At 34.2% G+C, this 13554-nt stretch overlaps 1 protein-coding gene across 1 annotated transcript in view; it reads left to right on the plus strand.

The window, feature by feature from the left end:
* Positions 1 to 13554, plus strand: part of UTP20 (UTP20 small subunit processome component) — an 87909-nt gene that overhangs the window by 50516 nt on the left and 23839 nt on the right. The window contains exons 28-36 of the mRNA XM_039354101.1: positions 934 to 1077; positions 2242 to 2321; positions 3285 to 3511; positions 4516 to 4660; positions 5055 to 5142; positions 6768 to 6911; positions 7944 to 7994; positions 8078 to 8230; positions 12328 to 12483. Of these exons, the coding sequence (XP_039210035.1) occupies positions 934 to 1077; positions 2242 to 2321; positions 3285 to 3511; positions 4516 to 4660; positions 5055 to 5142; positions 6768 to 6911; positions 7944 to 7994; positions 8078 to 8230; positions 12328 to 12483 (1188 nt within the window). The remainder of the gene's footprint in view (positions 1 to 933; positions 1078 to 2241; positions 2322 to 3284; positions 3512 to 4515; positions 4661 to 5054; positions 5143 to 6767; positions 6912 to 7943; positions 7995 to 8077; positions 8231 to 12327; positions 12484 to 13554) is intronic.

The following is a 13554-nucleotide window of genomic DNA, read 5'->3' on the forward strand; positions in this document are numbered from 1 at the left end:
GTAAGCTGCTTACTATTGAAATTGAATTCAATTGTCTTGATAGCCCTCCTCTGCTGTACCAGTATCAAATCAAATCTTTATTATGGTTATTCCCCAGCATAGAGTTGCCATACGCTAACCAGCATAGAACAATAATCCTAATTCTTAGATATAGGGAAAATAGTTAAAATTCCGAAAAGCATTTTTAGACTGTACATATTGCCTTTACCAGGCAGCTGGTTAAACTGGGAAAAGGCTGTTTTTTAAAGCAAGATAATTACTGATGACCTTTTGTATAAAGTTACTCAGTAACACTGAAATGAAAAACTGTAATTTAGTAACCTAAAAAATTATTTCACCGTTGTCATTTATTAAACTGAATTTAACATTTCATTATCTATTGAGGAGCTAAAAGAAACTTAAAAGTCTGTGAGAGCCCAATTTGTACTTTACTTGGTAGTTTTCTAAACGTATTAGTCATACATTGCAGACAAACATTCCCATTTGTGTTAAACTTCGGCTTTATATAGTTGTAAAGAAACTTAACCTTACAATTTTCTAAAGTTTGCAATTCTGAATAATGTTTTTGTGGTTATGGTGCTTAAATTTTCTTTCTCTGCTATGTAAGTTCTTAACGTGTGTTACAGAATTTTGTGTTGAACTTGTGTTACAGAATTTTGTGTTGACTTTGCCTCTCACACATTATAGAAATTACAATTTCCGTAGTAACAAGGTTATACAGAAAAAATAATATACAGTTACACAGGGTGTAACTAGTAAAATATCTAAAAAACTACTTCCCAAAGTATTACCATACCTAAGTAGGTATAATAATGCATGCTAATGTCTAATAATTAATCTTAAATATTTTGACCCAATACATGAATAAAAAATGCAATTTTCGGAAGATGTTTTGCTTAAGGAAAGAAAGAACCATCACAGTTTATTTTACAGATTCAACTCAGATTTATCAACCAGCTGAAAAACCTAAGGCGCCTTGGACTTAAGCTTATCGCAGACTTTTTCTCTGACTTTGAAACGTATGGCTTCAGTGGAGAAGAGATTGATGCTGTGTTCTGTGCAGTGGTGTGGCCCCAGGTAAGGCTGCTCCTTTCAGTAAAATGATTCCCAAGGTTAGTACATACCCTCTGTGGGAAAAGTAAAATTTGGGGCAAAAGGAAAAAAGTACATTAAAATAAAGCATCTCACTTCGTTATATTCCTCTTAGATGGTCCACATTTTAATGGCCTATATTTTACTTTAATGTTACCCATCTGTCCTGTGCCTGGAGATCAAGAGGTGAGGTTGAACCAGTGCTTTGGCTGTGTTACTGGTGGAGTTGTTTTTACCCTGGCTGTTGTATATATGTTGTTTCGCTTTTCTGCGTTTATATTTTTAATGTTACTAGCTGCTCAGTGTCAGTAACTTGAGATTGGTGTCCATATAAATTGAACAAATAGTTCAGTAAATATTGATTGAATTTGAATCACTTCGACATAGATCACTTTGACATAATCAGCAAATACGACTCCGCATTTGCAGCTGAGAAATGTAAAAACTACAGAAGTCTCCTTTATATGAAATATGTATATCCTTAAATTAGCCAGAGTTACTGGGCAAAGGTAATAGGTGGCCTCCATAATAGGTGAATCTACTGGCTAAATCCCGGTGGAGTAGGAATGGATCTGCAGTTCATCAATTCATCTTCCTCTTAAATCAGGCCAACTTCCACTAACAAAGATGAAGTATTGTAAACCATATTTATAATAGTTATGTGATATTGTATACTATTTAAATATAAATAATACAAAATTTCTTCTTGCTAGCTCAGGCTAAGGCTAGAAGGAAGACTTCTGTAATTTAGCCAGAAATTATGTGTAATATCCACTTTTCTCTGGAGCTAGGATCCTGGGACCTAAAGACTATTTTTAAAATTAGCAGCAGGCCCCTCTCACTTGGTGAATTGAAGGCAATATCTAATGGTAACAAGCTGGGTTGGACATTTCAAAGTATTTTTGTCAATGGAAGCAGCTTTTGTTATTCTGTGCAAAAGGCATTGCAATAAATATTGGTTGCATGCATACTAAATTCACATGTGCTAAGTCAAGATGAAAAGAACTATGGCATAATACATCATGTAACCCCAGATAGTTCAGTGTTCTTTCAGGTATAAATAGTCTTGCTTCTTCTATTTTGAATAGCTATCCTAAAATATACTTGTTAATGTAACCTGATTTTATCTTTCTGTTTTGTTTTTTTCAGATCACTAGGCTGGCTTCTGAGAGCCAATATTCTCCTACTCCTTTACTCAAAATTATTCACATCTGGAGCAAAAACCCCAGGCAAGCTATTCATTTTTAGTAACCCTTCCTCCTCCCCCAATAATTATTATAGACTTTATTATCTACGTTAGTTAAAAGCTTTAAATCCAGTTGGTGTATTGCCTTGCAGGTTAACATGCAATTGTGGTTTAGAACTCTCTGCCATCTGCATTAGTCCCAGATTACAAACTCCCATTATCTCTTATTCACACTGCTGATTGGGCTGATGGAAATTGTATGCCAGTCACAGATGGAGAGCCATAGTTATCTGCCTACGTACAAACAAACCAGTAAGGATAAATAATTGTAATACTGGGACCAGGCAAAAAAGGGCTGGAACCCTGTATTGCAAGTATTTGTGTCTTGCCAAAATAAACTAACCTTTTTATCCTCTTCTTTCTGCCTACTCTTCCTTCCTGGAGCTGTGAACAAGAATAAACTGCAAGTTTGTGATTCAAAGACGCTTATAGGAGAGGTCACTGACAGTTTCCAAAGTTTCTCCTTTCCCGGTCCCAACCTTTTTAAATCAAATGATTTCTTGCATTGCACCCAAAACATGATAAACAAGTGACAATGGCTGCTTTTACACAGTCAAAAAGCAAAACTAAATAATGTGATTATTTAATTATCTCTTAATATCTTATTACAGTAGGAGTTCTATCTATTGATCTTCTTAAGTGTTTTTAATCCTACGGATAGAATTGTATCCAACTCAGTTATATTTTCATCTCCATGGCTGGTGTGTATGTTGATAGAATAATCAGTTCCTGATCTCCAGTAATAGTTTTGAATTTGGTAGCAATTATTCAGGGGATTTCATGCTTTTGTTCACTGTTAATATCTGGAAATGGTCATAAATATTTTTATAATAAAAGAAGCTGAAGCAGTTTCTTTAAGTTGTCCACCAGAAGAATGAAAAACTTGTCCTTTTTTCATATAATTTATTTTTTAAAATTCCCCTTCCCCCTTTCACTTTGCTTTTAGGTATTTCATTTTGCTGGCTAAGCAGAAGCCAGGGCATCCAGAATATGATATATTATCAAATGTATCTGCCGTGCTCTCAGCCAAGATTCTGGGAGAAGGAACAGCTGGTATTGTGATGGATGTGATTGACAGCCTTCTTAATATTCCTGACTTTGAACCTAATGACCAGTTTAGCAGCTTGACAGTGACTGACTGCATCTTTACTGAAATTGAAGAAATAGCAGGAGGTAGGAATGGATAGGTCTCAGTTGGATGGCACTGATTGTTTATTACAATACTGCCCATTTCTATAAGGCACATGGAGTTCAAAAAAACAAGGAAAATATATAAAATAAAGTCAAAGGCACATAATATTAAAACTATATAATTGGCAGTCCAGCCACCATTGGACCCAAACTCTCACTCAAACAGCCAGGTTTTAAGCAACTTTAAAAGAGACAAGAAAATTCAGATGATGATAGGACAGAGAATTAATTTGGAAATGAAAATGGCTTGAGTGTATTATATTTGAGCTTTACAGAGGTACATACAAAGTGTATACTTTATTAAAAGCTGTTTTACACAGAATACGTAAACAAAATGAAAGATACTTCCTGGTCTTAGCTTGGGATGGTTAAAGGTTTGCCCAGGCCCACAACATATAGCCTTTGCATTGAAGTAGCCTTCTCTTGCCTTCCTGCAATTTGAAGTCAGAAGTGTGGTGCTTACAGAGAATACCTTTTCACCTTGGAATGTGAAATTAAGAATGAATTCAGAAGAATTGCCTAACAAGGGCCCCCCTTCAGAATGAGGCACAGATTGAAAAAGTAATCAAAGTTGCCAGCTGTTAAGACTGATAACCTGAAGTCAGCCACCTTTTTAATATCTGGTACAACTATATGAACTTTTTGATTGCCAAAAATGACAAAAAAAGATTAAATGACTCATACAACTATGTGAACTTTTTGATTGCCAAAAATGACAAAAAAAGATTAAATGATTTTGGTTGCCTTGGAGGGTTTCTGAGTTTAAATCTTTTTTAAAAAATATATTGTTTCCACAAACATAAGCAGATATAATCAGTTTATACTGATACCAAAGTATCATCATCATAATGTATATAAATAAAAATAACAAAGTAGAAACATGTTTTTTTAAAAAAAATATTGTAACACTCTTACTAGGCTGTTTTGTAAAGATTTGTATTTTCTGCATGCACTTTAAATGGCCATATTCTACATCTCCATTTTAGATGTTCCTAGTATGGGGACAAGGCTGATTCTCCCCCATGTCCCTTCAATTCTTCAGTATCTCAACAAAACTATGATCAGCGTAGATAGGATAAAGAAAAAAAAATATAATGCACAACTCAGCAAAGAACTCAACATTCTTTCAAAGTAAGTGGTTTCTTATACTTTCTAATAGTACATATTTACAGAGATTTCTTAATGCTGTAGAAGTAGTGGAAAGGAAATAGCTCTTTTTCTTGGTGGGAAGGAGGTTAATAGAACATAGTAGAAGCAAGCTGTTCTTAATCTCTCAGAAGGCAAGAAATTAGATGACTTTGTCAGTTGTTCTATTTTCACTCAGAACAGATGCAAAAAATGTCTTTCCTCCTCCTCTACATCTCTCAGTATTTCTGAATGCAATGACATGCTCTTTCTATGCCAAAGTTCAAAACTTTTCAAGGGTACATATTAAAAAAGCTTGGCTTTTAATTTAGACACCTGAAACTTTACATTGTCTGTAACGTAGGTATATGTGGTTACCTTTATTTTCTGTTGTATTTAGGATTAGCAAGTTTATAAAGGATAAGAACCAGAGTTCTATTCTGATTGGCCTCCTGCTCCCCTTCCTTCAACAGAGCAACATTACTCAGGTAAATTTATAATAAAGTATATGGAAAGTAATATTTTCTTTCAGGTTAATTTCTTTTGTGATGACATTTTAAATGTTTTTGCACTTATGGACTTTACATGCATTGAGGCTGACACTGAAAGGTAACCGGGTTATGTATAAGCCTCAACAAAGAATGAAGCTCAGCAGAATATGAAAAATAGTGGATGAAGCAGAGGGAAGCCTGGGCCATAACCACTTCAGTTAGATTCAAAATGAATCTAATATGTTGTATGCTGATCTATGTATTTAGGTAACGTACTTTTGGGGTATAAAATAGAGGTTTCTAAATACAAATGTAGAGGGAGAATGCCATCTTGAGCATCTTGTTAATTTACTGTAAATCATTTCTTAGCTCCCCATCTACTTCTGCAGATACCATCTTTAAATCTTTGAAAATATAAATAAAATTTTCCAAATTAGCACCAAGGCTTTATAAAAGAGACTGATTTTTGTGTGATTTGCTGAACCAGCCCTACCTGAGTTATGCAAAAAATGGGAAATCTGATCTTGCATAAAAAACAAACAAACATGTTCATGTGGCTTTCATGGATGACCAACACACTAAGTTTGTCATAAATGTTTGCAGGGAACAGCATAATAGTGCTTGTATAAGCATACAGGGAAAATGTGAAGCCTCCCAAATTGATTCTAACTTCCATTCTTTTTACTCCTTGTTTAAAGGACTTCCCCAAAAGTGGCAAATTACACTTACAAAGTTCCCCAGATTACAATTGTTTTCCTCAAAAGCAGATTTCATCTTATTGAATAAAATGATTGAAAAATGAAGAAGTCCAGAAATGACTTTTGTTTGTTAATTTGTTCTTTTAAATTGTGTTTTCGATTTAAAATTCAGAATGTCAGCATGTGACATAAACCTCATCAAGAATTTCAGTTCACTTTTTTATGTTGAAATATCACTGACCCTTTGGGAAGTTCTTACTCTAATTTTGTCATGAACATACTTAAAAAAAATGATATACTCAGGAATGTCACATGATTAACAAGAAATAGAAGGAATTTTCTATTGGAGACTTGATGACACTTTTCCCTTCTGCCAATAAAATCCACTACCAGGATCACCCTGCTTGACTAGCTCCAAAAACCAGCACAGTTTATTTACAATATAAAGTTAAAAATATTTACTGATTTTTAATGGTTTGATGAGCGTCAATATTTAGCCTTATTAATGGATTTTCATTTTGTGATGGCACATTTCCATTGATTGCTGTAGTTGATTCAACCAAAATTTACTTGGTATCTCAAAATTCACAGAAGAGTATATAAAGATACTTTCAGTAATTTAGTCAATTGTAGTCCTTTGCAATGTATTTATATAGAGGAATGCATGGATAACCTTCAGGAAGAAGATAAACAAGAATCAGTAAGGCAAATAGGGTACAACGTAGTCCTGCAAAAGGAGAAGACATGAGAAAGAAACTCAAGATTACCCTACCTTGAATCTTTTCAGTATAAGCAGTGGCACAAGGATATTCTGGCAGGCTTTCAAGATTCTGTTATTATACCCCAAGCAATAAAGTAGCATTCCTGTAACCCTTGTTCTGTCGTTTTCCTGAACCTGGCCTACTGACAATCTGTTTCTTTTAGGATACAGAGATTGACATTCTGGAGACAGTACAAAATCTACTGAAACATTGCTTAACTCCAGCAAGCTTCCTTAAACCTCTGGCAAAACTGTTTTCTGTTATTCAGAACAAGTTGTCTCGTCAGGCACTCTGTGTGGTTTTTGAGGTATTACTGTATATAAATGCTTATTTTTTTTTAAAAAAAAATATTCTTATCCCACTATGCTTCAAATTGTTGAGTAGCTTTTGTTCCTTTGCTTCTTTTTATTATCAACAGTAGACTTCTTTATAAATTCTTTTTAAGTATTATCCTTTTCTGTCTTTTTGTCATAGTAGTCCTTTACTTATGACCAATCACTTAGCAACTTTGTAAAGTTATAACAAACATGTCCAGGTTACTTACAAGGTGGATTCAAAGTTCTGAATACTGTTCTGGGGCATTTAATAACTGGCCCACATTTATGGCTGTTTGCAATCGCCTGCAGTTATGTTACTGTGATTTAGGACTTTTTTTTGCTGAAACTAGCATTTACTTCTGGTTTCCATCAAAAAATGTCCAATGCATACAATGGATTTGCTTAACAACACAGCATTTGCTTAAAAATTCCTTGAAAGAGTTGACCATGGTCACATAGTGACCCACTTAACAACTGGCACAACTTACAACTGTAATTCCAAGCTCAATTACGGATATACGTTGAGTATCTATGATTGGAGGAAGAGGCTTTTGTGCTATTTTCCATTAAGATTCCTTAGTCATGGATAGGCAATTTGATAACTTTTAGAAGTTTTGGACTATATTTCACACAAACTATTGTGGGAATTGAAGTCCAAAATATATGGATGCTGCCACATTACCTATTCTTGCCTCTGTATCATGCAATCTGTTGTTTTCCTGGAAGAGGAGAACATGTTGCAAAGGATTTCTCCAAACATAATTGGATGCCATACAGACTAGATCGATTTGTTGACAAATGCAAATTTAGTTAGATTGCAAGTGTAGTATATTTACATACTGAATATATATTCCAGCATGTGTGGTCTATATATATTTATCTTTTGATACAATGTATGCTGCTCCAACAAATTTTATCCTCAATGAAGTTAAAAATAGCCTAAAAAATAATGTATGAAATAAATGCAATTTATATTATTCATTAATTTTGTCTTTTAATGACTTTCAATCTTTTTTTAACAGACATTATCACATTTGGAAAGTAATATAAAATATATCACAGATACTGTCAAGGTATGTAGCAGTTTTCTTCATTTGCTTAATCTTTTTAAAATTCAGATTGATTTTTATTTTGATTAAACATTTTGTTTGTCTAGCTGAATGCTTTCAGTCTGCAGCATCTTGATGAGATCAACTTTGACGTCCGTTTGTCAGCATTCCAAGACATCGTTTCTCATATCAAAGGAATGAACAAAATAGATGTCAACTACCTCATCCCGGTAATGCATAACTGTTTCTATACTATACAGGTGAGTCCCGTTAATATGGAAAATATCTGTGCTTGCTTTATGATTGGGCCCTTAGAAATGTATTCATTTTATATTGTTGTTTATGATATTTACAATTTACAGATTTTTGAAATCAATTTTTACATATTTTTCCTGTTTGTCATTTGTCACTCCAGTTGTGAGAGTAAAGTTTCATATGACCTGTTAACAACTACAACAACAAAAGAAATGAGTGGAAAATGTTGGTTTTGCCCAAGACCTTTAACCTTGTTTCCACAATAAATAAACAAACCAGGTTTCATTTTATACATAGCAATTGCTGGATTCTTTTGTAATGCCCTTCTTAATTCTATTACAGTATGTCTACTTACAAGCTATGGTATCCTTGAAAGTCTGTTCTTTCAAGCCAACTAAATAAAATTGATGCCAACTGTAGTTTAACTTTGATTTAGAAATTTCTCTAATTTAATTAAAGCAAATGTTTCTTTATTCAGGATACAGCAACTATTTTAAGATGTCCCATGCACACTCCAAATCATATTTGATCTTTTTAATCTAGTTCTCTATATACCCCTAAAAAGCAGTGCCATCTAATTTCTACAATGATGGTGGGAGAAGGTATGCCTATAGCTATATGTATCTGCATTCTCCCAAAAGCATTTCTAAGTACCAAGCGATTTTTAAAGGATCTAGTGTACAAAAGTATAGTCAAAATAATTAGAAATGGAGGCAACCTAAAGGAGCCTGGACCTGCAAAACACTTTCTTTCGATTCTTGCTAATTTTTTCCTCTCTTCTGCCTTTTATCGGTGCAACATCTTGACTTTCCCATGACATAAGGGGAAATAATTTACTTCAATAGGAGATGGTTGGGTGGTAAGGAAAACATGCATTCCCTTAGCATGAATTCCTGAATGAAAAGTTTATTATCTGTGGTTGCCAGCCATCTAATAGCAAAACTTATTTTCTTTCTGGAGAAAAAAGAAGCCTATAAAAGGTTTGCAGTGAATTTATGCACTTTTGGTCATACTGTGCTGCTAATGAAGATGACTTGGAATTTTTATCGCATTATAGCTGTTTTTTTTTTTAATTGAAAATTTTTGAAATTTTACAAGACAAATCCCCTCCACAAACCCCCCCAGCCTCCCGTACCCTCCCCCAACTCCCCAAACCTCCCTAACCCTCCCCTGGACCTCCCAGAGTTGATTACAGGCTTATCCAAAATATTTCGAAGAAAAAAAGAAAAAACTTAAAACACATATAAAACTTAAAACACATATAAATCCTAAACAAGTCTAGATATTTTAAATTAAATAGATTATCTCTAGAAAGTAATAATCATTAAGCACATTATAATATACTCTAAACATCTTCTAATCATACTTATAATATTATCCATCATTCTATATAAGTTCCTCCCAGAACACAATTTTAAACACTACTTTCTTTGAACATCTATAACTATAATATAAAATCTAATTTAAATCATAAACAAATCTAAATACGTTTAATTAAACAAGTTATACTCCCTCCAAAACACAGATTTAAACATTACTTAAAACTTAAAACCTTAGAGTCCCCTTATATACATTTAATCAAGTTCCATCTTAAAAATAATAATAATAATAATTAGAAAAAAAATAAACCCAAACACTAAACATATTATAGTATACTCCAAACCTTCTAATATCATGCTAATATTATTATCATTTTTATAAACTCCCCCAAAACACAAATTTAAACATTACTTAAAACTTAAGAAATCCCTTATACACATTTAAATCTTTATCAATAACAAATTCCATCCACAATAAACACATTAAAAATTTAAATCTTCACCAGTAACAAATTCCATCAATCTCAATTGTCCATTTTCATTCTCCATCCTTATCATTCTCTAATTTTTATCAAACTCAAGAGAAATTCTTTGAGATCTGCCTTTAAGGATTCCTTTAAAATTTCTGAATCTCCCAACAACTCAGAAGCCAATACATGTGGGGATTCCTTAAACTCCTTATTCTGTTGGTCTTTTTCTTTATAATTATGTGTTGCACGAATTGTCTTCTGCCCCTTCCTCTCAACTTGTTGAGACTCCTCAAGCTGAGATTTCCCATTTTTCATTTCAGACAACAATTCCATCCTTGAAGATTGCTCCAGAGGCTTTATAAGTCTTGCTTCTCCCACAGATTCAGAAACCACTAGATGTGAAGCTTCCTTGATCTTCTTCTGTTGTTGCTTTTCTTTACAGTTATATGCTACACAAGTTATCTTCTGCTCCTCAATCTGAACATGTTGAGACCTCTCAAGCAGTGGTTCCCCAATTTTAAAGTCTTCAAACTGTACTTCTGCATTCTTTTCTTCCAAGGTTTTAAACTTAATAGGTGACGATGAACATACCCCCAGGACCGAAGTATAAAAATCTTTTGCTTGAGAAGCAGTATTAAGTCTATAAGATATCCCCAAGTAGTTCAGCACCATTCCAATCGGAACATCCCATCTGAACGAAATTCGTCTCTTTTTAAGTTCATTTGCTAAAAAAGCAAACTCCTTTCTTCTTAAAATTTTAGATGGGATCTCCTTTAAAATTATAACATCTTGTGAAGCGATTTGAAATCTCTTTTTATAAAAAGCTTGTATAATTTCATTGCGTAGAGATCTTTTCCCAAAGTAGATTACCACATCTCTTGGCAAATTCTTTTGCACTGCCACCACAGAGTTAACTTGAAATAATTTTTCAATTTCACTAAGTATTTCTTTTTTTTCTTTATTCAAAATCACAGCAAAGTCCTTTGCAACCATCTCTTTCAGATCTCCTTGCAAGGACTCTCCCAAGCCTCTAATTCTTAAGGCATATTCCATTTGTCCATATTGAAGCATAAGAATCTCATTTTCCATTTCTTTTTCCATACTTTCAATTTTTCCCTCCATTAATTCCACTTTTCCAGCTACTTCTTCCACACGGGAGTTCAACTTTTCAATAATAGAAGCAACTCCTTTTAAAGCCAAAACTATGTCTTGCCTCAAAATCTTGTTATTTTCCTCTAAAATCTTTTTCATTTCTGCCCTAATTTGAATTGTGAGATTTCCCATCATATCTTGCAAATCCTTCATGATTGTTGGTTGAACCACAGAAGAGGGTGAAACTATTGATTTAGGAACTGTAAGAGTCCCTAGACGCTTTGGAGCCATCTTAAAAAAAAAACAAAAAAAAAACTTTACTCCTTCTTGAGAATTACAAAAATTTAAAATAATAAAAAAAGGGGAGTTAAAAAAGAAGAAAAAAGAAATTAAAGTATCCGTTCCAATCATTAAAAAGGGGGAAGAAAAAACACCAAAAATCCTGCCTTTTAAAAGTACAAAAGACAAAGCTAAAAAGTCAAACAAAAACAATAATGTTTAAAAAATTAAACAACAAAAATAATAATGCTTCTAAAATCCATCCAATCATTAAAAAGAAGAAAAAAAAGAGAAAGTTAAGAGAAGCCGATCGTCATTCTAACTCCCCCCCCCAAAAAAAACGCTAGAAAGTCTGCCGATCGCCATTTTACTTTCCCTTTCAGCACAAAGTAAAAAGTAAAAGGAGAGAATATAAACATGAAAATAAACCTTTAAGCTTAAAATACATATAAAATCAAAGAAAGCAAAAAGTAAATCCTCTAATCAACTCTGTCCGCTTCTAAAAAAAACTCACCAGGTCCCTTTAAGCGCGGAGGTGGTTGCAACGGCTTGTTTTGTCCCTAGGGACAAAAGCAGCTGGGAAGCAGAGACAGTCTGAACTCCGTGGGAGCACTCTGTCACCCCCAAAAAAAGAAATTGGGGGTACATAAGAGGCTCTACCACTATTCAGACAACCCTCTTCCCCCCCCTTTGCCCGGGAGGGGGATTTTGAACCGCAGAACAGCTGATGTACGCTGTTCATAGCGATTCATTACACTTACCCAGGAGGACGGCTACAAAGTAGCCGCCATCGCCGCGCAGATCCACCGGAAGTGTCGCATTATAGCTGTTTTTAACTATCATTAGTGATGTAGTTTATGTTTATTTTAGTGCATACTTCTAACTGCTTCTTCAATTTATAGGATTATAATCTCATGTGGCCTGATCCTTTTTCTTTTGCAGCTAGAGGAAATGGCTTTAAGTGACAATGCAGTCCTCTGCCTGAATGCCATTATTCAAAGATTTTCTGAACTTGAGCATACAGAGGATGAATTCAAGGAAATTATCCAGCACACACTTCTGGATTCTTTGAGAAAAGGGCTAAAGAGCAAGATTGAGGTGACGAGCCAGCACCATTTTTATGTTATAAAAATCAGGATGAATTGAAAATCTGTGTCTGTAGATCTTGTATTTTTCACTTTTATGAAAATAAAAGCCCTCTGGAGGACTTTTTACTGTATTTTCGGTCCCAGCTCTACTTTTACCATGACTTTTATTTAGCTATTTATGCTTGAATTAATATGAGTTATCCTCAAATTATTAAAGGCTTGCAATAGATACATATACATGTTTCATTATCTGTTTCTTGGCCATTCCTTTGAACCTATGGGGATCCGAATGTGGGAAAATATAAAATATGTTAAATGAATTAAATCCTGTACACTTTGGGACACTTGTATATGTTATCCTGGATGCAAAAACTCATTTTGCTAGGAACAGGTAGACTTTAAAAATAGAAATGTGTTTAAGGTACTACTATTAGCCTATTGCTATTACTTTAAGATACTTTTACTGGCTGCTTAGGATAGCCCATTAGCAAGATAGGTGGTAAATAAATTTAACAGACAGATAGATAGACAAATAAATAAATATTTATAAAGTATAGAGCAGTAGTTCTCAACCTTTTTAATGCTGCGACCCCCAACCGGTCGTAAGTCGAGGACTACTCAACTGGTCGTAAGTCGAGGACTGCTCAACTGGTGCAGCACCGTTTGCAGAATGGGACTTTTGGTGGGCTCAGCAGGGCAGAGACAGCCTGGACAATTCCTATTGGCTTTTGAAAGCCAATAGAATTAGACTCTATTCAAGAGAGGGAGTAGTACAGCTAAGGAAAAGGGGGAAAAAATGGCGGACTGCGTTGTTTGGTGACTACTGTGATATGGTCGTTCGACCCCAAATGGGGTCCCGACCCACAGGTTGAGAACCACTGGTATAGAGTATCTACTTCCATTATTGCTTCAAAGTCTAGTCTTAGTATAATAAATACCTGGTATTTAGTAATGGTCACAGTAGCTTGGGATAGCAGTTTAAAAGGGAAAATTTGGACAGATTGCTGTAAAAAAAAGTTTTCGATTTAAAAGGTGGAGGCTATGATACAGTTTAGAATGGCAGATGTAAATGTAAACTACT

The sequence above is a fragment of the Crotalus tigris genome, unplaced genomic scaffold (assembly GCF_016545835.1).
Source record: "Crotalus tigris isolate CLP2741 ecotype Arizona unplaced genomic scaffold, ASM1654583v1 scf7180000018548.2558034, whole genome shotgun sequence".
NCBI lineage: Eukaryota > Metazoa > Chordata > Lepidosauria > Squamata > Viperidae > Crotalus > Crotalus tigris.